The following is a 25188-nucleotide window of genomic DNA, read 5'->3' as shown; positions in this document are numbered from 1 at the left end:
ACGTAGCTCTTATTCTTCTCTTTGAAAGATTTTAGAATGTTAAAGGTGATTAAGCAAAGTGTCGGAATCCTTTTTATATTAATCTCGCATTATTAACAAAACCCGTCAAACTCAGCCCGTAAAACACACTTACTCGATCGAGTAAGTGACTTACTCGATCGAGTGACCCCTACTCGATCGAGTCCCCAACTTACTCGATCGAGTACCCTACAGGCAGACTACTGTTCTGCGTAAAAAGCTACTTACTCGACAGAGTAAGCCCCACTCGATAGAGTACCCATAGACATAGAAAACCGTAGTATTACATGATATCTGAAAATTAATTCACAAAGAAAGAAGAAGGAGATTTAAGAGACGGAATGAGCAATTAGCGATAAAAGGTAAAGATCATTGTAATTTATGTTTATATTGTCTTAATAATTTAAGTTAACGTTTATACACCGTATGGACTACCGTGAACAGTGCCGATGACCTTAGTAGTTTCCCTTGACCGTCGTGACTCTAGTAAGACCGACCTTGACCACCGTTGACCGTCGTGGGTGGCGGATTGAGCGTCTAAAAGAGGGATGTCGTGAGCAAGAAAGACGGGGTTTGTACCGTGTGTGGTTGTCGACGTGACTGGGATTTGGGTGGTTGGTTAGGTCGGCGATAGGCGGTCCTATTGGTGGTGTTGGGGTGGTGAGTCGTGGTGGTTGGTACGGTGGCTGTCCAGTGAGGTGGTCGTTTGGGTGTTTGTGTATTAGAAGGGTTATGTGTCATTTATGAGGGGTTGCGGGTTGTCGTGAGGGGTCGTGGCTAGTGGTGGGACCACCGTGGGTCAAGGGGGACTACGGTGGTGGCCACTGGTGGTCGTAGAGTGGTGTGAGGAGGAGAGTGTGTGTATGGTGTTGTTTGTGTCGGGTTTTGAAGGGGGCTGTTAGGGCGGGTCTTTGAGGGTGGCTGGTGGTTGGGGGATGGTTGGGTGAGTCGTGGTGCAGGGATGAGGTAGACGGGTTGGGTGGTGACGGTGGTGGTCTGTGGTGTTGGGTAAAGGCGGGTTTGTGGGTGATGGTTGAACACGGTATAAACCGTGTATGAGAGGGGTGTTGTTGGGTGTTTGTGACGGGTTTCCTTTTGGGCTTTTCGGTTTGTATTTGGAATTGGGTTTTAATATCGTTATCCTTTAATAATAGTAATAATTAATTAATTTGATTAATGAATATAATTTATAAATTATTAAATAATAATAGAATGTGATAATTAAGAATTGATGAAAAATTATACTAATAATTATGTTAGGTGACGATTTGTAAAGAAATTATAGTCGGGTTCGGATTGCTTTAATTATTTGGATCGCTTGAGCTGCTTGTTGGAAATGCTTGCCAAGTAGGGATAAATCCTACTCAACTCTTGTTTATTAATGTTCGGTATGGTGAATTATATATATTGAAGTGAGATTGATCATATGTTGATAAGTGAATTATTCATTGGTTGATATTATCGTATTTGTTGGAAGGGAGAATTATATTACATTGTGTTGGTTGTTATTAATAATTGTGATGAGGTGAATTAATTATTATCGTTGATTGTGAATGTGGAAATTGTGATAAGCTTTGCTATAGTCAGATGTACGTTGTTGAGGGAGTTTGTACTTTGGGGTGATGGTAATATGTACGTCGTGAGGGAAGGGTACTATTACATAATGGTGGTACGTTGTTAAGGGAGGGGTACCAAAGTAATGTGAGCATGTTGTTAAGGAAGGTGTGCTAAGTTACGAGGAGGAGCACGTTGTTAAGGAGGTGTGCAATGTGAATTAAATTAGATTGTCTATCGTATGTTCTTGTTGTTAGTGTTTATTCCTACTCAATCTCGTGGTTGATCGTGTATTCGTGAACACCTGTGATGAATCATAATGGTAGCAAATTTGACAGGTACTAAAGATTAGCTGATTTGGGAGCAATGAGATGCGTGAGGACTTGGCCAGTCTACCTAGAAGTCTAGACCACATAGATTATATGAATCACTTTATTTATTTCCGCTGCGAGTTGTACTTTAATTTATATTATGTTTAGTTGGTTAGTTTGTAATAAACATGTAATCGCTAAAGTAGGATTTTTTTCGTGGGTCAATTCACTCACCTCAAAACACCAATTGCAACCAACAACCACCACAAAGAACACAACTACGACCTACCTTACACTCCCCTTTACCTACATACCAAATTTCAGACTAAACAAAACATCCTAACCCCATTTAAAGACACACGAAAAACCCCATGAACACTCGCTTTATAGTTACCTTCTCTGACCGGCCTTACTTTACACAACAATAAACCTCACATAAGGCCACCTTTGACCATCGTGGTTATAACCTCTGAAAAGCTTGTATTTTCACCTTTCCAACGAGTCCAAGAACACCTCAAATCGACCTCGTTTGCTATTTCAAACATCGACTGAAAGTTACCCCATTACAAAATGTTGCTCCTCCAGCCACCATGTCGTGTTTGACAAAAAAAATTATTAAAGGTTGTGTTTTACAAACCTATTTTTTTAAAAGGTAATGTTTGAAAAAAAAAAATTTAAAAATTGCGTTTCACAAAAAAAACCCTAATTTTTTTCCTTTTTGAGGATCCTAATTCCTAATCTAGAACATACGTACCCTTGCCGAATTAGGAGAGAAAAGTTGGGAGATTAGAGAATAGAGAAGAATGCTAGCGAAAATAAGAAACAACCACGTGTCAAGCTATTTGTGGTAAGCTGAAGATGATACCCCACGCGCGCGCGTAACAGATTACCAAATTTTCAAAAAAAGAGACAAGAAAGAACACGTGTCGGGGACACTTTAAGTTGAAAGGACAGCCACAAGACTCCACTCCCTTCCTCTCTTCTGGAGAATTCTACGTTTCTACCTAAATTCTCATCTCTTAATTTTTTTATTCTTCTTAAATCAAAATACAGGTATTATACTATATTATTATATTAATAAATAATAATATCTAAGGTCCTATTATACCCCCTCCAAAATCCCTCCCACATTTCACAACTCCTCTTCATTTTTCTCCTTCACTTTCTCTCTCTAAAACTCTTTTTTTATTACAAAAAATCAACTTTGTATTTTCCTGTAGATTGATTTTCTGTGGAGCTGACTTGTCTGTTTCTGTTTCTAATTGGTTGATTCATGCAATTTTTGAGCTCAGCTTTATCAAATTTTCATCATGCTTGACCAAGTAAGTTTATTTATTTATATTTTTTTTGAGTGTTATATAGATGGATGGCAGTTAGAAAATTAATGGGGTTTCTAGTGAGTTGTGAAAAGTTGCAGTCTTTGTCACATGAAGGTGAAATAACGATCTGGGATTCTTGAATTTGTGAAAAAATTAAGTAAGCATTTGTCTTGTGTTAGTTTAGCCTGTCGAAAGTTTGGAATTCAGATGATATGATTAGGGACTTTGATGTGTTATTGCTAAGTTATCTATCGTATTTCCGTATTGGGATGTACGGAATATTACCCTTATTACCCTTAATACAAAGTACTCCGTAGTTATCTATTTTTATTTTTGATATCTTCTTGTGGGTCTTCTACTCGTCCCCAATCCATGTGCAAGGAAGAGATTTTTATTTCATGTGGGTCCAAAATCACTTTCTCTTCTTCTCTTGATTTTAGCCTCAATATAATACTCCAAAAGGAGGGGGCCAAATATTAGATGACAAGTGGAGGATCTAGTTGCCATCAAAGGCATCCTTATAATAGAAATGAAACAATTGATTCAGACACCCAAAATGGAATATGCAAACAAATGACCAGGATGGATGGAGGGAGTAGATAATTATTGATCGGGATGGATGGACGGGGTAGGAATTTAGGATTGAGAGTAGAACTCTTCATCACCCTGAACTGAACCATGAGTTCTAGTGCTCCCTTCGTCCCACTCATTAGTTTAGTTAAGGTTTGATTGTAATACTGATATAAAAGCTAAACAAATGAATGATTAAGACGGGGGAGTATATAAGTTTGAGAGTTGATTGAGAGCACTTACCTTGTCAAATTCAATTATGTTACTTTGTCATATTAGAATTTCTTCTTATTATTATTAGTTCAAGTGATCACTCTTTATTTTTTTAGTCCAATTGATACAGTTGAAGGCTATTTACTTGGTCATTGATTAGGGGGCATACATGACTTTTCAATTAGTAATTTAGTATCCTTTTGTACTTTTATGATGGTCATCCAACTGTATGTTGAACATTTCTTCATTGCTATTGTCAGGGGAAAACTAGTGGTGATCAATCAAACTCATTTCTCTCGACCGAGAACACTATGTCAATGGATGTCTGTGTGCAATCGGCTATGGAGGAAGGCCAGATTCCCAAGGTCTTGGTCTTTCTCATACAGTTTACGGCTCCTTTCCTCACTTTGCTTTTGGGTGTCTTACTCTTCTTCTGTCCTCTTTTCTTACTATTAACAGATTCGAAAGCCCTATACCATCACAAAGCAGAGGGAAAGATGGACAGAAGAAGAGCATGAGAAATTTCTTGAAGCCTTAAAGTTACATGGCCGAGCTTGGAGAAAGATAGAGGGTAAATATTCTGCATAAGTTGTATTCCGAAAATCTATTTGACTTCATACTAGTTTTTGTTATTGATTCGGTACTTCTTATGCAGAGCATATTGGGAGTAAGACGGCAGTCCAGATCCGTAGTCATGCACAAAAATTCTTTTCTAAGGTCGATTGCCCATTTTTTTGATTGTTTAATGCAAGTCCTATTGCTTTTGACCTCGAGAGCGTGCAAACGGTCTTTGGAGGGTCAGTTTTGGGCAATGTAATTTATTGACTTGAATCTGTGGTGTGTGTGGGTTTAGGTTGTTCGTGAGACAAGTAACAGCAACACAAGCTCGACTGAGCCCATTGAAATACCGCCACCTCGTCCTAAGAGGAAACCGTCACACCCATATCCTAGGAAGCTTGTGCTTCCTCCCAAAAAGGAAAATCCTATGGATCCGCTAGAAAGATCTGTATCTCTGAATTCCTCAATCTACGAGGAAAGAAATCAGTCTCCTACTTCGGTCTTGTCCGCTGTGGCTTCAGATACTCTAGCAACTGAAGACTCGGGAACACCTAATGGCAGCCAATCCCCAATATCTTCTGCTGCTGATCTAGTGCCATCGGATGACACATCTAAAGATGACGTGCAGGTGCCTGCATCAGTTCCCAATGAGAGCATTTCCGCGGTATGATACTAAATCCTAGTTTGCCTTGTACTTTATGAATAAATTTCTGAGTTTCTTTTGTATGAGAATTAAGGAACATGCTAAGTTGTAGATAAATGCAACTGTTGTTTAAACTATAACGAGCACCAATAAAAAAATTAGAAGGCTGAGGTTCATTCATGAGAGCTTAATATTTTAAATGTTGTATTTGCACTCATTTTATGCTTTTGAATCCTCAGAAGAAGTTGGACCTCTTCCCAAATATGGATTCAGTTGATAAGCCAGAAGCAGGTGCTATTAAGGTCTTGAAATTATTCGGCAAGGATGTGGTTGTCCCAAGTGATCCTTCTGAAGCATCTATGGGCCTGAGCAAATCGCTTTCTTCAGATATGGGGGAAGACGTAGATACTGCTATGCAAACTGCCGAAAATCCATGGAATTGTCGATCATTATACTATGTGGATGGAAGCGGAAACCAGGTGGAAAAACCCACTCCACTTCCATGGTGGGTTTTCTTTAGGGGATTGGCAGTTCCTCCATCTGAATTACATGTGGAAAACGCTCTGAAGAAGGAAGAGAGTCCAAGAGAGGGTTCATGTGCAGGTTCAAGTAGCGAATCAACCAATGACTTGGATGGCGAGAGTCAATTAGAGGACCAATACATGGAGAATAAACCAATTTTGCCTGTGAAAAGACCAAATACAGACAAATCCAACAAGGGGTTTGTTCCCTATAAACGATGCTTCTCAGAAAGAGACATGCAGTCATCAACTGTGAGCATCAACGACGAAGAAAGTCGAAGAATTCGACTTTGCTTGTAGCAACGCGCCTAACTTGTATTTGTTCCAGTTTAGCTAGCATGTATTTAGCCTCACAGCCCGGGAAACCCAGTACAGCACATATGGAGATACCAGTGCAGTGATTGTGATTAACCTGATATAAGGCCATTTGTAGAACTGCAACAAGGTCTAGGCTAACAAGTTTTCCGGCAGAAGGGAACCGTGCTGTTCCGATTTTACCCCCTGCTGGATACATGGCCTGTGTAGTGCCCTGTTAAAAGTTTTTTGACACTGTTACTAGGTTGTATCATTTCATTTTTTTTTTCCTGAGGATTAGGTTTCTGGGATTAGGTGTTGTATGTTAGCTTCTCAGTTTCTTTTTTACCCCTTTGTTTATGAAAATGTGAATTATTTTTACTTATAATATATATATTGGCATGATTTTGATTTTGAGGTATGTTATATGTGTAACCGTCTCTTGTCCATTTTCTCTAAAATAATAGCTTTAATTCGATACACCATTTCGTTAGCACATCATCTTCCATTAATCGAAATTGTGACGGTAAGATTGTGGGAGGAAGAAATCTGAATTAGAGGAGGAAAAAGGGTGACCCAATGATTAATGTCATGTGGTTGTGAAATTTTGTATTCCTTGACCTTGCAAAAGCCATCAAAGTAGATTTTTTATATGTGGCTATGAACAAGAGAAGAAAAATGTGTTGTGCTTTTGTCCATCTTGTGCTCTTATCTAATTGTGGGGCATAATGTTATATCTTGTTCTGGATTTTGCCAATTATCTACTCAGACATGTCACTGTGGATTTGAAATAAACTAGATACTGGGTCTATCCAACTAATTAATGGCTCCCACCGTAAAAGCCTTTCATCATACACAAATTCTCATTATAGACGACGGACACTATCCGTCTATATGTATAGACGGATACCATTTATCCTCACAAAATACCCATTTACCATAAAGTGGGAAGCATATGGGGGTGCCCCACCTTGTCCCCTCTACTCATTTTATTAGAGGTCTTTACCCGTCAATACGCCCCACCCGTCTATACCAAGACCTATTGTTCATCATATTTGTGGCTCTCAGCAGACACAATTACGGTAATTTCATATTCCCTTCCGCCAGCACAAAAATCAAAGAAAGAGGAGTAAACCATTTGTGAGTATCATTATGGAATAGGTAAATTAATGACCGGGAGTCCGCTCCGGGACACTCTTAGGTAGTCGTCTTTGTTGAAAAACTGACTCCTGTGTAGCTGTGTTCATGGGAAAATGGCGTGCTTGGGCTACGGTTATTTTTTTTAGATGGTAAGTACGAAAAAAGGTGGGATGAAGAGCAAAATGAAGACGTGGATATGGATATTAAGCACCTAGAAAATGATTTTATAACCATATATTGCCTTCAATGTATGACTAGCAAAATCAAAGTTAACTGGTGCGAGTGGTAAGGGCTCTCATCTGTTAAACAAGTGGTTAGAGGTTCAATTTCCGACTCTTGCGAATGAAAAGCCAAACTTGGGAGGAGTCAACCTAATAAATTATCTTCCCGTGCGAAACGTCGTCGATATTTTGTAACGAATCGTCGACGTTTTTTAAATAAAAGACCATCATTACCCCCCCCCCCCCTCTCTCTCTCTCTCTCTACTCTATTCTCTCCCAAAAAAAACAAACTTAAAAAAAAAAATACAACATTGCTAACTCCATTCAATGGCAAACTACCAAGCATCTAAATCAACAACTAACGACGAATCATTGGTAACTCAACTAATTAAGTAATTAATAATCTATAGAATTGTTATTTTTTTCGTTTGAATCGCACATTGCCGGACATTGCCTAGTATGAGTCGATTAGGAAAGTGGACGTTGAAATGAACAAGGATGTTGAATTTGAAAGTCGCAAATGGACTGAGACATTGACATTCAACGTCCCTTATGGACTGAGATTGAAACTCAACGTCCCTTATGGACCGAGACATTGAATCTGCACGTCTGGCTAGGGAGGGACGTTGATAGTTGGCATTAGAATTGGAGGGAGACGATGAATTTCAATGTCCATGATGAGACAGACGTTGAGTATGGGCGTCTCTGTTGGGGTTAACAGGATTCACTTGAGGAATTTGGTGGTGACGGTGTTAATTATAACCGTTTATTTGTGACGGAAACAAGCTTTGCAAGCCGTTGATTTAGATGATTCGTTGTTTGACATTGAATTCGATTAACAAAGTACTCCCTCCATACCACACCAATGGTAACATGGACCCACTTTTCTCCTCACAAAAAATGGGTCCATGTTACCATTGGTGTGGTATGGAGGGAGTATTGATTATAGAGGAGAGAGGGAGAGAGAGTGAGCAAGGGTAATTTGGTCTTTTTTTAAAAAGCGTCGACGACTCATTATTAAACGTCGACTACGTTTCACAAGGGTGTTTGGTTCACCCAATATAGGTATGAGGTATGAGTTTGGAATGAACCAAACTCATACCATGTGTTTGTTTGACGGAAATGAAGGTTTCATACCCATACCTCAAACCCATGAGGTATGGGTTTCTCATACCCATGGAGGGGGGTGGGTATGAGATTGATACCTATGGTATCAAATTAGAAATATTAAAAAGTGATAAAAAAGTTGTAAAAAAATCTTTTTATATTTTTATTTGATTAAATTTTATCTACATGATTTAATAATATAAAATTGTTATTAAAAAAAATTGTATTTTGAAGATTTTTTTAGCTTTGATTGATTTCTAACCCCGTACCCCCAAAATTGAACCAAACACAAGGTATGAGGTATCAAGTTCCAACCCGATACCACCCAGGTACGATTCCCGATTCCAAACCCATACCAATGCGTGAACCAAACAGCCCCTAAATGATATCCATAACCTCCACAATGAAAACTTGGCACAATGCACAACATGAAAATGTCTTCTGGCCTTCTAAACATTGAAGGCAGTCGGGAATTGGGAAAATCGGCCGCTAGCCCTTTTTTACTAACCAGTACCCCAATTTTGACTGATTTTGACACTCGAGGAACAAGTCATTTCAGCTAATTTAAAAGCTTCAGTCGGGTAATAGAATTAGCAGAGAAACTGCTTCCGACTATGTACATTTTTGACAGAGTACTCTCTCTTTATTTCTTATACTAAAATCAGACTTGACAACATAAAATAGACATACCGAAAAAGTTAACAATCAAATTAACCATGAATGCGAATATGCAATGACACACTTTGGAAACTGTCATCGTAGGTGTATTAAAATTATTGAATCAAATCACCATGAATACAAGGCCTTCCTAATTCTTCATTTATGGGCTAATTTGCATCAAACTATCTCTTCAAAAAAGTACGTACTAAGTATCTAACTACATTATTGCGTCATTTTTCGAGGAATTGACCTCAATAATATGGGAGCAAGATGATATACAATCACGAATACTTTGCTTGTACCTAAGCCTCCACTGAATGGCCAATTTCCATCTTTCCATATACCTCTTCACCTTCATCCAAGGACGCAGCACAACTTCGTTTTCTCCATTTCCGAAAGCCATTGATTCTGTAAATTTCCGAAACTCCATACAAGTTACAGAAGATACATTGTTGGGAATCTCAATGGACTGAGCTTCTTGAGCCTTGTTGATTGCACGGAATGTTAACTTATCGTCCTCTATGTTTGAGGGAAGACTTCTAAGAATAGCCCGGCAATTTGATATAATCCACCTCATAACTTTTTTCTCGTTCTCAGAAGATAGCAGGGACCCTGACGAGGCGAGGTAAGAGACGGTTTTCCGCTGGTTTGGAGGAGTGGCCCACAATCGTAATGCAGCGAGTAGTGCGAATGAAGGTGTTCCATCGTGTTGGATGTAGAGTGAATCTGAAGGCCATGAATGGCAGGTATGTATGTCATGTCCTAATGGAAGGAAGACTTTGTCATTTGGATTTTCGTTCAGAAGGAAGCCATAATGTTCAAGAAGCTCCAAGTTTGTGTATGTCCCATAGCTTAACAAAACCTGCGTGAATGAGGGAAACAAGTCGGGTTTTACTTTTAGTCGCCATAAAACTTTGAAAGTGAACATTCTCAAGCCAACCTGTGTAAATTATGGCAACTAAAATTCAACGACTCGCAAAACAGAAACAAATTAATATGCTTGGACTGTTAACTTGATAAACAAAAGTGAAGCGAAGGGAGTAAGAACTAGTGGACGGTAGCTTCTTGTGCCCGGTGTGTCAAGAACTCGATTTAGAGTCGCTTACTTTTTCTGTTTCTTTCTTTAACCAAGTTTTAAACTTTTAAGCTCTATCATACCCCCTCAATCCCTACAATAATTGTTTTTGCACCCTGCCATCTAAATCTGGCTTTCACCATTGCTAACAACCATCTTGCTAATTATGGAAAACAACTAACCCCCTCATCTGACAGGAGAGGCCAAACCCAGTAACCTGATTACGGCAACTTGGTAAGAGTAAACTGGATTTACAGACGCTGCTGGTCGAACTTCTCTTATCTCAATCAAAAGGAAATCAGAGTTAACAGACTGATAAAATCGGCTTTTTAAACTTGTTAAAATTATTCAAGACTCTTCTATTTTTCATTTTTCATCAATTTGTTCCACTCCTAGACCAGCCAAGCATCTTACCTGCTCATTCTTTTGATAGTTTTTCTTGGCATAAAAGCAATAAGCAGCAAACTCTTCTTCATAACCACCATCAGTTAACCTCTCTGAAAAATGCTCACCGTCTAAACCGTGATCCTTTGTGTCATCAACATAACTCTTGGAAACTCCAATGGCAGCTAATTCTTCTCCAGGACAGGCATAGTTGAAAAAGTCACCCACAGGGCACAAGCAACCAGCAGCATCCCATGGTACGTGTAATGTCCTTGAAGATATCTGGACCCCCCCACCCACCAGAAAATCAACACGGTTAGATGACCTTTGAAATACAATAAAGTCCATTTAAGAAAATCTTTGAAGGAAGTTTGTTTATACTTTCAGGCAACAGGCAAGCAAATTGATCATAACAACTCTCGGTAAGGCGTACAACAAATGTATATGAGTAGACTAATAGCACTCCCTCTGTCTCAACTAATTCTTTTATGTTTTTATTATTTTGTGAGGAACATTTTATCAAACTTAAAGATTTAGTTGAGACAGCGGGAGTAATATTGAAGGCTCAATTCAAAACTAACTTATTAGGAAATGTGAGTATGAATCGCTACTCTCTGCTTCTAGTTGAATCCTTGGGGATCCTTGGGGGTTTGATTTCATCAAGGGATTCAACAACAAAGTTCTTATGGCACGGTTTCTAGGAGGAGCTTGTGGCAGGGGTCCTACAATTCTCATACAAAGAAACCCTTGCCACAATAAGCTACAAGCAAATCTGAAAATCAACTTTAAAACCGAGATAAATCCTAGATCTATACAGTGCTTTGCATCATGCCCATTACAATTTCACAAATAGACTGCGAACTTAAGGCCGGACAAACCTTGACATGTTGACTAATTTAGAACATGTAGCTCTAATATGTCATGTCATGGGCTGACAAATTCATTGAAAGGGAAAAGTCATGAGGCCTGAAAGTTGACGCTGATACATAAATGATTCTGAGCGCGACAAGGGCAGTTTTGTCCATCTACTTGCCACTTATCTCACGTCTAGAGGTGTCATTTGGCCCTGTAATGATGCTAAAATCAAGGAATATGAAGGATGAAATGTTGCATTTGATCTCGGCTAAGGAGAGCAGCACACAGAATAAGCACATATCTTTGTCACTGTAGTCCTGCATTGCAGCAAAGAAACGAAAGACCACATCCCTTTTTCTTTAATTTCCGTGTGCCTTTATGGTTAATGGCTACTTTTAATCTCGATCAGAGTACTTGTTTAATCTCAAGATTTAATTTGCTTGTAGGAGGGAAAACCGATCCCACCATTTCCCTCTCCCTCCAGTCAAACAAGGTACCAAACAAGGGATTTGTCTACCTACCTTTTCCTCTAAATCCCTTCATTCAAACAAAGGGTAAAACTTTACGGCTTCAAGAGCGTTTACGCCTTGAAAGACGAAGCGTACACATTGTTATAAGAGTGCACTGAGTAATAATCTCACTGTTGCAGAAGACCAAAGCCACGCCTTGAAAGTCAGGAACCGAGGCTTCAAATTCAGTTGTTCTAGCAGTCCAATAGCTTCCTTCCATTCTAACTCAGCCTTTGATATAACCTTCTCCGCTAACCAGATGGCATCGTCTACCTATCGATTAAGATTTGACAATCTCAGCAAAGAAACATCTGGACTGATAATGATGAAACAATTTGGAACAAAAAAAACCTTTGGCACTATTTCAGCATATAACAAATATTTAGAACGTCAAATGTGGTAAAAATGGATATAGAGAATAAAGCAACGAGGGTCAACAATTCAAAAAGAAGTAATTAATAGAAAACAATGATAAGGGCCTAACTTGCAATGCTTTTGCCTCAAACGGACCAAAACTTGCTAAAGTGTCATAACTCCTGGGTAATTGCATTAGATAAGGATACCAAGCAGACTTCCGCCCTTTGTTCATTTCAGCTAATAGACATACAGTCAAAACCTGCAAAAATCACACCAAAAAGTGAATATTTCAGTATAATCACAGAAAAGATGTGAAGATCTTAGAGCAGGTACTATAACAGTCACAGGAATCTGAAGTTGGATTAAGATTATCTTTGGGTACCATTTGTTGTCTTTAACCTACTCTTTAAACAGATTTGGTGCTGTCTCTTGATGTGGGTTTATAGAAACTGTGGGCAGGGAATTAGTTATTTGAAACAGAAATAAAATACATTCACGACGGGAGATATAATGCCATAATCAAGATGACATACTGAAACCAGCTTTGACAGTATCAGACAGAAGAGAAACAATGAAATTTGAAAAAGTTCACTATGTTTAAGGCGTTCGGCAGCCACTAGTCTCTCCAACTGTAACATTTTGAATAACCTTACTACTATTTGGGTTCCTATTTAATCTAACTTTAAAGTATCTTATGACACAAATGCCTTTCAAAGTGGAAACTTATGCCTAGACTGTTTTCTTAAAATAATTAGCCATCCTTTTCACAACCGAAGTCAAGTAAGCAGGGAAAAACTATGAATGGATGAAGGAGCCACTTCCTAAAGATGAGAAACGAAGCATCGGGATTGACTAGGAAGTAAATGAAAGGCTACGAAATCAACAACCAAACCACATTTCAAAAGAAGATATTTCATTCTGCCGTCTTCAAATTATATCTAAGTTATCTCAGTATCATCACATTCAGGTCACCTCTGAAGCCTTCAAATTCAATTCACCCCAGGCAGCTACTCAGAAGTGTAGGTATAAAAGAAATCAGAGAGAGAACAACAATAGCATATTCTTTTCTTCATATTGAGATCCAAAATGATGAATACAATGAGAACCCAAGTACTTCTTCTAGGCAATATAGAACTCAATGATATTCCACGATGTTGTATACCGATCAGTCCGTGCCAATTTTTACCATCATTATTTCTCATGACAATCTACTACCAACTAACTCAATCTGATCTCCGGCAACATTCACCCTTCAGACGTATAATCATTATCATCATCCTAATCTTTACCTTAAAAGCCTAGGTAGAAAGAGACACCATCCTATTTTTTTCTATAAGGTTGTAGCATTTGAGTTATACAACAACAACAACAACATCAGAGCCTTAATCCCAAAATGATTTGGGGTCGGCTGACATGAATCATCCTTTAGAACCGTCCATGGGTGAATGTACACCTCAAAATGCGAAAAAAAATAGAATAGGGAAAAATGAAAAACAAAAGGGAAAGCGAAACATAATACAAAGTCCAGGTAAACTTATAGGTTTTAAAATCGAAGTCCGAATTTCTTTTATAAAAACTTAAAATTTAAATCGAGAATAAAGATTAAAACGTTTTTGAAAACCGAAGTAGAATTTAAGGATCCGGAATACCTTAAAAGTAAACCAAGTAAAATATACTCCCTCCTATTCTAAATAACTCTCCCTATTTCTTTTTTCGTCTATTCACAATACTCTCCTTATTTCCTTATTTGGCAAACTTTTATACTTATTTTAATCACCCACTCCACAACAATACCTCACAATACACATACTTTATCTTATTCTAATCACCTTACCCCACAACAATACTTATTTTAATCACACAATACCTTCCCTCTCTCCAATCTCCTACCCACTACAATACTTTACCATATAATAATCCCCTCCATTAATTCCCGTGCCCTCCATAAAAGGGGAGGGTTATTAAGAATAGGAGGGAGTATAAGAAAGTGGTTGGTAAAAAAAGTGTAATAAAGGAGAGAAGAACAAATAATTTTTTTAAAAAATTAAATAAAAACACTAAATATGTCCAACGGTTTTGAAAACCGAAGTAGCATTTGAGTTGTAAAGCTAGTAAATTTATTCTGGCAAGAGACATAATACCATTTTTTTCTAAAAGTCATTTAAGCCATAACTCAAAAAATGGTTTGCGCCGTTGTGAAATAGGTCATCCTCATGAACAAAATAGAAATTCTTAAATATCATATCATTCCCCTTGAAAGAATTCATACAGTTGTTGAGGATCAAGTGAAGATAATCTATAACTTGTGAAAGGATGCCTAAAGGATCTATAATGCTTCGTTTGGATGGAAGGATTTAGAGGGAAAACAAGAGGGAGCGGAAGGCTACAATTCCCCTTCTTTGTGTAGCAAAATGGTTCGGAGGGAAAGTTATGGTCTTATGGATCCATTTTCTCTACTACTAGGCAAGGTAAACTCCCTCGTACATACGAAATATACGGATAGAAAACACTAACTCGTCAATTCAGTTAACCCCAAAGTCATACAAGCAATTCACACACAATACAACTTGACAAACTACAAAATTACGAATTCAAACCTCTGAAAACAAAAAACCAACTTTAAATTTGAGACAATAAAGTAGGAAGACGAAACCTGTGTAGAAGAAAGACAAGGATGAGTACTAAGAGCAAGAGCAAAGTTATGATCTTTTTGCACAACACTATCCGTAGTCAACAATGCTGATTTGGGTACTCTCAAAATTAACTCTCCTTTCTTAAGCTCGCGTACAGCTGCCATACCTCTCCTAAAACAAGAACAAAAACAACGACGACAACATTACCCTAGTGCCTGAAGGGCTCTCGCAAGTTACGGGGTGAGGGGGTCGGATGTACACAGCCAAACTTCTCATAAACTCCACAAAAAGGTAACACAAAACAATTATGTACAAAATCAAAACTACCCATGTCATGAAATACTCCATTGTTGCTTAATTCGAAACTAAATTCAAATTAAAAGGGTAAAAAGGAAAAGTACCCGCCATTATCAGGGAAGTAGGAGACTGAAAGAGAGTAACCCAAACATGAATTAGATGAAGCAGATGAACAAGGAGGTGTATCTGAGACTCCAAGGGAAGTTGCCCATTTCAGGAAGTTGTCTAAATTTGCAGCTTCATCCTCCATTTTTCAATACTCAGGTTTAATGGCGGTAAGTCAAGTGTAGAGAATAGAGATGTGAAAACGGCCTCACGGGACTTGGGAATCACGGGGGTTAAGATGATGGGTTAGAATTTAAGGAAATTTTAAGAGAAAATTGTTGATTACAGCCTTTTAAAAATCACTTTTTGAAAATTACAGCCTTATAATTTTTTTTTTGAAAATTACATCCAAAATATTACTTTTCTTCTAAAATTGCACCAACTTGAGGTTTTCGGTGAATTTTTATGATGTTTTTATGATGTTTGGGGTGAATAATTGGTTTGTGTTAAGGAGAGGTAAGAAATCTGGGTAAGTAGGCTCTCAAATAATAAAGGGTACATCATAAAAACATCATCAAAATTCACCAAAAACCTCAAGTTGGTGCAATTTTAGAAGAAAAATAATATTTTGGATGTAATTTTCAAAAAAAAATTTATAAGGCTGTAATTTTCAAAAAGTGATTTTTAAAAGGCTGTAATCAACAATTTTCTCAAATTTTAATTTGGGTTTTCGACTTTTATCTAGACTAGACTAGACTTAGAAAAGATCATATGTACAAAAAAAAAAATTATATACTTCCTCTTATTCGGAATAACGGTCCCATTTACCATTTTCATCTATTCACATAACTGTCTCATTTACCATATTTGGACAGGTTTAATGACTTTCCTACCCTTGGCTCTTTTCTTTATTTACGACTCCAACCACCCCTAACCCATCTAAATTAACACCCCTCTCCTATATTCTTACCCTTATACAATACTTTTCATTATTTAACTTCATTCCTTAATTTTCATGCTATTGTCCAAGTGGGACAGTTATTCCGAATAGAAGGGAGTATATCATTTTATAGTTTGAAATAAGAATGTTACTAAATATCAAAAATACTGAATTGACTGCGTATAAAATAAAGACAAATTCTCCTATGTGACGATTAATAAATCCAAATTAATAGTAGCTTAATAGTGAGTTTTTTTTTTAGAAAGAGCTTGTTTTGGTAATTTTTACCGGATTAGGTTGTATGAGGTCAATGCGGTCTTACTCGTTGCGTATTGTTTGTATGATTGTATTCAATGCTAAATAAAGGAATTAAATGCGTAAATAAGGATTGACACGTAAGATTTGGTGACGCGGAAAACCCAATGTGGGAAACAACCGCGGGAAGGGACGGTACCCTTCCAAATATTGCACTAGCTCATTAATTGGGGAATGAGTACAATGGAGACGGAATGTAAATCTAGCTAGCACAATGTATTTTGCGTGAGATCTTGAATGCCTTTTCTTGATTGCTCCTTTGGCTATTTATAGGGTAGGAACCCTAGATATATCCTACCTCGTTTATGGAAAGTAATATTATTTCTATTACAACTCTTTTCATAACGAGCCGTCTCCCTCCATTCTCCCTGATCTCCATGGCTTCTCCCTAAGATCTCCCTGAAGACTTTCCAAAACACGGGACTCCTCCATCAGCGGGCTTCTTTTATTCTCACGCGCTACCTAGCCCAAACCTCTAAGCAGATTCTTCTTTGTACTTGGGCTTCCCTTGCTTGCTCTTCCTTCACGGCCCAACTCTTCAATAGAGATTAGGTGGGCTTACTCCCATTAGGTTAAGATGCAGATTTTAGCCCAAACAGTTTGCCCCTAATTCCTTATGAGATACATCTCGAGGCGTCGAATAAGGAATTACGTGTGCTCTTTTCGAAATCTCGCGCCGTCTCTCACACACCTTCCCAAGCACTCATCATTGCCCCTCCCTTCTCTCCCTCATTTCTCGCGCTCCTCCTCTCTCTCTCTTCCTTTATAATCTCAACCCTCCTCCCACACTTCATTAATTCCAAAAATTAAAACCTCCTCATCTCCTAAAACCCTTCCCCTCCTTTCCATTCCTCCGCCGGATTCCGTCTCTGCTGCCGCCACCTTCGTCACTCCTCTTCAGGTACTTTTCTTGCACATTTTCTTTAAACCTTTTCCTTTCTCTCTCCTCCTACCATGGGCAAAACCCTTCACACCGCTTCAACTTCCGCCTCAACCGACCAAAACCCAGACCCCGTCTTCCCTTCCCGGAATCTTTTCGTTCACCCCCACGATTGCAACTCTGCTTTGACTACTGCCGACATCCCCTTGATTAAGGGTTTGCTCGGCCTCGGTAACGAGGTTGATATTGCTATCCCGGAGCCGGGTCAGAAGGCGGACGTCATCCGGCCGGAGTGGGTCTGCTTTTATCTCTATCCGTTTAGTACGGCCTTCATTTTCCTTTCCCAAAGCTTATGCAAGACTTCCTTTGCACCAATAACTTCGCCATGGCGCAAATTTCCGCCAATATTTGGAGGGTTCTCCTCTACTCTCTGGCAACTAGCCAGAACACCGGTATCTCCATTTCCTTGGGCGATCTGGCCCATATGTATGACATCAGGTCTCTGGGAAGAGGTCAGTTCTCCTTTCGGGGCTCTGGGAAGACCCCCTTCAGGCATGTGTCAAAATCCAGGGACGAGAAGTGGTTTGAGGACTTCTTCTATGTGAGGAAGGCTTCTATCCAGCCGCCTGCTGACTACATCTTCGAGAAATGGGTCATTACTTAGAGTAAGTGGCTCTCCTGACGCCTGACTTGTTCATCTCAATGCTTACTGGCTTACTTTGTTGCTTTTGTGTAGGTCCCTGCTACCTGACTCGTCTGGGCGATCCGATAGCTGCTCGCAACAAGCTGTTCTGCATTCCACTATCTGAGAGAAAGTTCCCCGATCTGCTACCCGACTTTTCACCTGCCTCTTCTTCCAATCCACAGCAATCAGCTCACAGCATGTCTTCTGGTAAGTCACTTCATGCTATCTTTGGTTATACGTACTCTTACCGCCTATCTGGTGCTTCTGACATCTGAATTCTTAGCTGCCTGTATGTTCAAAAGTTGACCCCTTGGAGGCCATCCTTCAAAGTGCCAAAAGAAAGAGATCTGCTGCGAGTCCCGACGTAGCTTCTGCCTCCAAGAGGAGTGCCCCTGCTGCTTCCTTCTAGACTCCTCCTACCCATTCCAGTACCATGCGCTCTGAACCTTTAGAAGTAAGCCCGTTGTCCCGCCATCCTCTTACGCCACCGGCTAGTCCTCCTGCTGCCGCCAGTGGTGGCATCATCGCTCACTTCCCTGATGGTTTTGGGAATATTGACAAGGTGCCCTATTGGCCTGAAATCGACCAGATCCTCTTCCCTTCCTTAGTGGAAGCTTTCTCAGAGTTTTCCCCAGAGGAGATGGCTGAGAATGACGTGCATAACGCCTTCATGGTGTGTACCCCTCCTTTATTACTTACTACGAATTTTCCTTTTTAATGACAAGTTCGCTGACTCTTTCTTCTTCTGCTCACAGGCCTTCCAGTCAGCCTTATATAATAGGAAGATGATTAACGTGGTCCAGACTACCAGTAGGGCCACCAGCGCCAGAAATCAGGAGCTGACTGGAACCATTGCTGAGCTGGAACAGCAGCGTGTTGACTTGAGAGGACGGGTGGTGGAGCTAAAAGCCGAGCTTGCTGGAGCCAAGAAAAAGCTGAAGGAGGGTGCTGACCAACTGGCGCGTACTCAGGAGGTATGCAGTACCTTCTCTGATTCTCTCAAGCGTTCTGAAGAGAAGATCAGCGAGCTGATCTCCCTAGCCACCAACATTGTTGCCTATGCTACCTGGCGGGGAAAGATTAGCGGAATGCGTGCTGCTCTTGAGGAGGCTCCAAGCCAGCAGGCCTTTGAGGAGGAGGAGAGGCAACTGGAGATGCTTTACCCCATCCAACCTGATTTAAGCGTGCTGATGCTCGAGGTTGGCGAGGTGAATTCTCCCCCCGGCGGAGCGAGCGAGGGGGGGGATCTTGGCTCATTTCGGAAGTCGTTGTTGCTTGAGAGGAGCTCGGGAGGTCAGCTGTTGACGAGGGCATGCAAGCTGGTCCTATACCTGAAATGGGAAGTCAGCAGGAGGACGCAGAGGAAGTGCCTGAAGTGGAGGTCATTAATGTGACCTAAAGTTAAAAGTTTTTTAGTTTCAAACTTTTTGGGTGGTGATCTGACCCTGTGTGGGCAGACTTGTAAGATTTTTAAACATTTTCCTGTTTTCGTTTGTTCGCTGTATGGGTAAAAATACCCTCTCATTTTCATCATGACGTGGCAATTCACCATTGGGTAAAACAGAAGCACACGGATCAATAACAAGGCAGCAGGCTGCTGGACGCAAGGAAGAACAAGGGGGAATGAACCTGGACATGCAAGTAGAACAAAGGCCACGTTTGAATTAAGTAACAAACAGCCATCAGGAACATTGAAATGGTCAACAAGAACGTTGAAGTGATCAGCAGAAACATTTCAAAGATTAGCAGGAGCTTTGACAAAGTCAGCAACCACTTCCTATTTCATAGGAAGTGAAGCGTATGGTTGAGAAAATATAGGAGCACGTGCAACCACCCCAGGAACGGCTATAAGAGAGCAACAAACATCGTATTCAAGACACTCTGGATCCCCCATTCATTCCACTCGAAGAAATATCACTCATCATCTGCAATACTCAACATCATTAACACACTTAGAATTTTATCCATTGTTCATATCATTTGTACTTAGTCATTTGGAGATCGCAGCTGTACCTCCTGATCGTTCCATCTAGGTTCACCCTCGAATACTATTACTACTAGTGGATCATTGGCGGGATACCATTCCCCCGGCGGTTTTCCCACATTTTGGGTTTCCCGCGTCACCATTTTGCTTGTGTCGTTTGTCTCTCTTTCTTTTCGTTTGTTTCTCTTTCGTACTATCTGTTTACTTTCGTTCTCGCTATGCTCTTGCTACTTATCCACTTAAGTCTTCATCTTCGTATTTTAACTAGAATAGCTGCATTGACTCACAAATCTTTAATTGGTAAAATCTTACCAAAACAATTTGGCGCCCACCATGGGGCATTGTGGTTAAATCTTGGTTAAAATACCTCTTTTCGAAATATCCTAACATCTTTATAGTTGATCATGTCAGGATCCAATCAGAACGTATCAGATCTGATGAGTACGTCAGTGCAAACTCCAGTAATAGGGGCGACGCCAGCAACCTCCAGTGTTCCAACAACAGCGGTCCCTACCACCAGAGTGTCTGCAGGCCAGGCTCAGCCCCAAGTATCAGCAAAGCCTCCTTACTCCCCCAAAATCACATATTTGGGAGTAGGGAAGGCTGGCAAATCACCAGTTATTAATCATGTGCCAAAGCCTAATAGGGATAGGACTCCGCAGCTCCCAGGATCACCAGGACACCTGATAGGATCCCGTCTCCCAGGAGCATCACAACCGGATCCGGTACAGCAGTTGCTCTAAGGAATGACATCCTTGTAGCAGGCGATAATAGGGCTGCAAAGGGACAATCAATCCTTGCAGGAGAAGATAGATGCAGTGTCACCCCTGGGAACAACCCAGCAGATGGCAAGGTCAACACTCGGCCAGGGGAATGCCAGGGAGTACTCAAGGAGGCTACTGCCGCAAAATCTAGTAACCAGGCTCGATATGGATATGCTACCACCAGGGGTAACCACTCCACCCGAGCAAGTATATCCAGCAGGAACAGTTGCCACCCAAGGTACGATCCAACCACCAGGGGTTCCACCACCACCAAGGGTGCCGCAAACGTACCCCATGGTACTCAATCCTGTGGGATTAGGAGCACTGACTCCAGATCCCATATCAACAACCAGCAGTACGCCCGTGGTACCAGGGAGCAGTCCAGGGGAACAGTCAGCAAGATACGCATACCCCGGGATGTGCTCCTATATGCCATATACTCCAGAAAGCCAGTTCAGGCCTATTGTGAACTCAACACCATTACCTGGAAGCTACATGGTACCTCCTTACATGCTAGGAGGAACACCAAATCCATATGGGGTCTACTCAGTACCCCACAACCAGGGTATGGGGGTAGGAAGGCATGTAGAGCAACAGTTGCAGGATATCAAGTCCCTACTTAGTAAGGTTCCAGGGTTACCACGTCCCATGGAGGTGGCAACCCTGGAGTGCTATGCGGATTCCCCCTTTGTGGACAACATTGCCCTTGTTAGCATGCCAAAGGGGTTCACCACGCCAACAATGACGTTATATGATGGAACAGAGGATCCGCTAGAGCACATCAACCAGTACAAACATAAAATGATGGTGGTTGCAGCAACAGGGCCTGAAAAGGAAGCATGTATGTGCAAAGGATTCGATTCCACCTTGTCAGGAGCCGCACTCCAGTGGTTCGTTAACCTTCCCAACAAGTCTATTTCCAGCTTCGCAGGGTTGGTAAACGTCTTCAATCAGCAGTTCGCAAGCAGTCGCAAGCCAGAAAAATTATCCAGTGATCTATACCGGATCGTCCAGAGGTTCGGTGAGTCCACCGGGTATTATCTCGCCGGATTCAATGTGGAAAAAATATCTATCCCTAGGTGCGACCCTACTACAGCAGTCAATGCCTTCAGAAGGGGACTACATCGCGACTCTGATTTGTACAAGGATCTCACCAAGCACCCATGCGCCACCTTTGAGGAAGTCAAGCAAATGGCAGAGGATACTTATCGCCTAGAGAAGGATGAGGACAGAAGGGAGTTGTCCAGCAGAAAAATCACAACGGAGAAGAAGAACGAAAGAGCCAAACCCTACAGCAAGAACACAGTGAACAAAGTCTCAGGAGAAACGGAAGCACCGAGGCTCCACCTAAGCTCAGCGAGTATGGGTTCACCACTGGACTTCTTTGGGGTATTGAAGGCAATCGGGAATCGGGGGCGGGGGCCAGGTGGCCCAAGAAGCCTACCCCCAGGGAGAACGACAGAAGAGATGCCAGCAAAAGGTGTGAATACCACACCGATATTGGCCACAATACAGAAGATTGTGTAGTATTACGAAAGGAAGTAAAACACCTCTCTGATCTTTGGATGCTTGGATCACCCGCTCCCCAGGGAGCGAAATGCGAAAGGTCGATCTGCGACCGGCCCAACCACCCCCACCTCCACCTTACTCAAAGGTCGTGAGCGTCATCACAGGAGGATCGAAAATATGTGGTCTCACTTATTCAGCAGCAAAACGCAATGCAACCGAAACTAAAGGAGATAAACCAGAGTTCTCCCTCAGGGTCAGCAGATAGGATCTACCAGCAATCTCATTCGACGAGGCAGACATACCCGATGAGGCAGAACACTACCATGATGCCTTGATCATTACCCTTTCTATAGGGAACTGCCTTGTTAAAAAGATATTGGTAGATACGGGAAGCTATGTGAACCTCATAATGCTGGAAACCTTGAAGAACATGGGGTTCAGCGAGAAAGACCTGATGCACAAGGCAGTACCCTTGGTAGGCTTCAGCGGGGAAACTAAACAATCCCTTGGAGAAATAGTGATTCCTACCTTTGCAGGGGGTATGAACAAACAGGTACGGTACTTGGTCATCGATGGTCCGTCAACTTATAACGTGATACTTGGCATGCCTTGGATCCATGAAATGAAAGCGGTACCATCAACGTACCATCAGAGCCTGAAATTCCCTACACCCTGAGGGGGTACAGGAGATACGGTGAGATCAAAATGTCGCTCGGGATTGCTACAAGAACGCTCTGAAACCCATCAGTACTGGTCCAAAGATAGCAATTCTGAAACCGTGGTCCCGGAGAGGTAGTATATCGCACCTCCCCAGGAGGAACTCGACGAAGTAGTCTTGGACCCACAGTTTCCAGCAAGAACAATGCTGGTGGGAGCTGGTTGTGCAGATAACATCCTTGAGCAGATAATTGAATTTCTACGTACTAACATGGATTATTTCGGCTGGTCCCATAACGACATGATTGGCATAGATCCAAGTGTAATTACACACGGTTAAATGTAGACCCTAACTTTCCTCTAGTCCAGTAGAAAAGGCGGAAATTTGCTCCTGAAAGGAACGAGGTGATAAACCAAGAGGAAGACAACCTCCTGGCAGCAGGCAAGATCAGGGAAGTTAACTACCCAAAATGGCTCTCGAATGTTGTGGTTGTACCTAAGAAGAACAACAAGTGGAGAGTATGTGTTGATTTCACGGATCTTAACAAAGCCTGCCCAAAAGACCCGTTCCCCCTGCCGCACATTGATTCCATGGTAGACGCTACAGCAGGGCATGAACTACTTACCTTCCTTGACGCCTGGAGTGGGTACAACCAGATAAAAATGGACCCTAAGGATCAGGAGAAAATAGCCTTCAGATCTGACAGAGGCTTGTACTACTACAATGTGATGCCCTTTGGCCTCAAGAATGCCGGTTCCACCTATCAGCGCCTGGTGAACAGAATGTTCAAGGAGGAGATATGGAGAACAATGGAAGTCTACATTGACGATATGGTAGTCAAATCTGAGAATGCGGAACAACACATGTCCCACCTGGAAAATGCCTTCTCGATCCTCAGAAAATACCATATGAAGCTGAACCTCCTGAAATACACTTTTGGAGTCTCCTCGGGGAAATTCCTGGGGTACTTGGTGACACAAAGAGGGATAGAGGCCAGCACGGAGCAAATCAAAGCAGTACTCCAGTTAGAATCTCCTCAGAAGCCAAAGGACGTACAGAGGCTCACAGGACGAGTAACAGCCCTAAACCGGTTCATATCAAGGTCCTCAGACAGGTGCCGACTGTTCTATGACATCCTGAGGAAGAGTCAGAAGTTTGATTGGACGCAGGAGCATGAAAAGGCGTTCGGAGAGCTCAAGCAGTACCTAGGCACCCCTCCTATTCTCTCCAAGCCAGAACAGGGAGAACCATTGTACTTGTATCTGTCAGTAAAGGAGGTGGCTGTAAGCGCTGTACTAGTACGAGAGCTTGAAGGCATGCAGAAACCAGTATACTATATAAGCAAATCTCTGTTACCTGCAGAAACCAGGTACACATCTCTAGAAAAACTCGTTTTAGCACTTGTTACTGCTTCTTACAAATTGCGTCCCTATTTTGAGTCACATACAATTTCAGTCGTGACCAACTACCTCCTGAGAACCATAATGAGGAAACCCGAACTGTTAGGGAGAATGGTTAAGTGGTCTGTCCACCTAAGTGGGTACGACATGAAATTTGAACCCCGAACAGCCATAAAGTCCCAAGCCCTAGCCGACTTTGTGTCAGACTTTAGTCCCGCCCTTCAAGTACAAGCCGATAGTGAAATCTTGACCCTAGGTGAGGCTAAAGGGGAGCAGGTATGGGAATTACATGTTGATGGGACATCCAATACGAAGGGAGCAGGGGTAGGGCTGGTCCTAAAATCACCTCAGGAGGAACAGATAATACAGGCAGTACGGTGTGAGTTCAAAGCAACGAATAACGAGGCTGAATACGAGGCCCTAATCTTAGGACTCCAATTATTTGCCTTAGAAATGTAAATCAACCTCATCAAGGTGTATAGTGACTCCCAACTGATTGTCAACCACGTGAATAACAAATTCACGGCCAGGGATCCTAAAATGGTAGCTTACCTGGAGGTGGCGAAGGAGCTCAAACTCCGCTTTGCCTCCTTCCACATCCAGCAGATACCAAGGGACCAGAATGTTGAAGAAGATGCTCTCGCCACCCTAGGAGCAGCCTTCACTCCAGGGGTAGTGGGCTCTATACCATTCATCCATGTCATGAAACCTGCCATACGCCAGAATGAACAACAGAATGCCAGTAAGGCTGCAACCACCCAGTGGACAT

At 41.4% G+C, this 25188-nt stretch overlaps 2 protein-coding genes across 4 annotated transcripts; one reads left to right on the top strand and one right to left on the bottom strand.

Annotated features, from left to right (window-relative positions):
* The first annotated feature begins 2917 nt into the window (after window positions 1–2917).
* Window positions 2918–6422, top strand: LOC141616837 (protein REVEILLE 1-like). Of its 3 annotated transcripts, none has more exons than XM_074433997.1 (6): window positions 2918–3205; window positions 4246–4350; window positions 4445–4556; window positions 4641–4702; window positions 4839–5207; window positions 5426–6422. In XM_074433997.1, the coding sequence occupies exons 1-6, from the start codon at window positions 3194–3196 to the stop codon at window positions 6005–6007; spliced, it is 1242 nt and encodes a 413-aa protein (XP_074290098.1). In that variant the 5' UTR covers window positions 2918–3193; the 3' UTR covers window positions 6008–6422. The 3 variants fall into 3 exon arrangements, with proteins under 3 accessions (XP_074290098.1, XP_074290099.1, XP_074290097.1); XM_074433998.1 differs by lacking the exon at window positions 2918–3205 and adding an exon at window positions 3685–3830; XM_074433996.1 differs by lacking the exon at window positions 2918–3205 and adding an exon at window positions 3839–3925.
* Window positions 6423–9182: 2760 nt separating this feature from the next.
* Window positions 9183–15571, bottom strand: LOC141616836 (protein SET DOMAIN GROUP 40). Its single transcript, XM_074433995.1, has 6 exons — window positions 15344–15571; window positions 14963–15113; window positions 12437–12568; window positions 12085–12225; window positions 10619–10870; window positions 9183–9991 (listed from the first exon to the last, which is right to left on the bottom strand). The coding sequence occupies exons 1-6, from the start codon at window positions 15487–15489 to the stop codon at window positions 9347–9349; spliced, it is 1467 nt and encodes a 488-aa protein (XP_074290096.1). The 5' UTR covers window positions 15490–15571; the 3' UTR covers window positions 9183–9346.
* Between the last annotated feature and the right edge of the window lie 9617 nt (window positions 15572–25188).

Source organism: Silene latifolia, chromosome X (assembly GCF_048544455.1).
Source record: "Silene latifolia isolate original U9 population chromosome X, ASM4854445v1, whole genome shotgun sequence".
Taxonomy (NCBI): domain Eukaryota; kingdom Viridiplantae; phylum Streptophyta; class Magnoliopsida; order Caryophyllales; family Caryophyllaceae; genus Silene; species Silene latifolia.
Note: the sequence above shows the minus strand (reverse complement) of the source record. Positions and strands in the feature narration are given on the sequence as shown.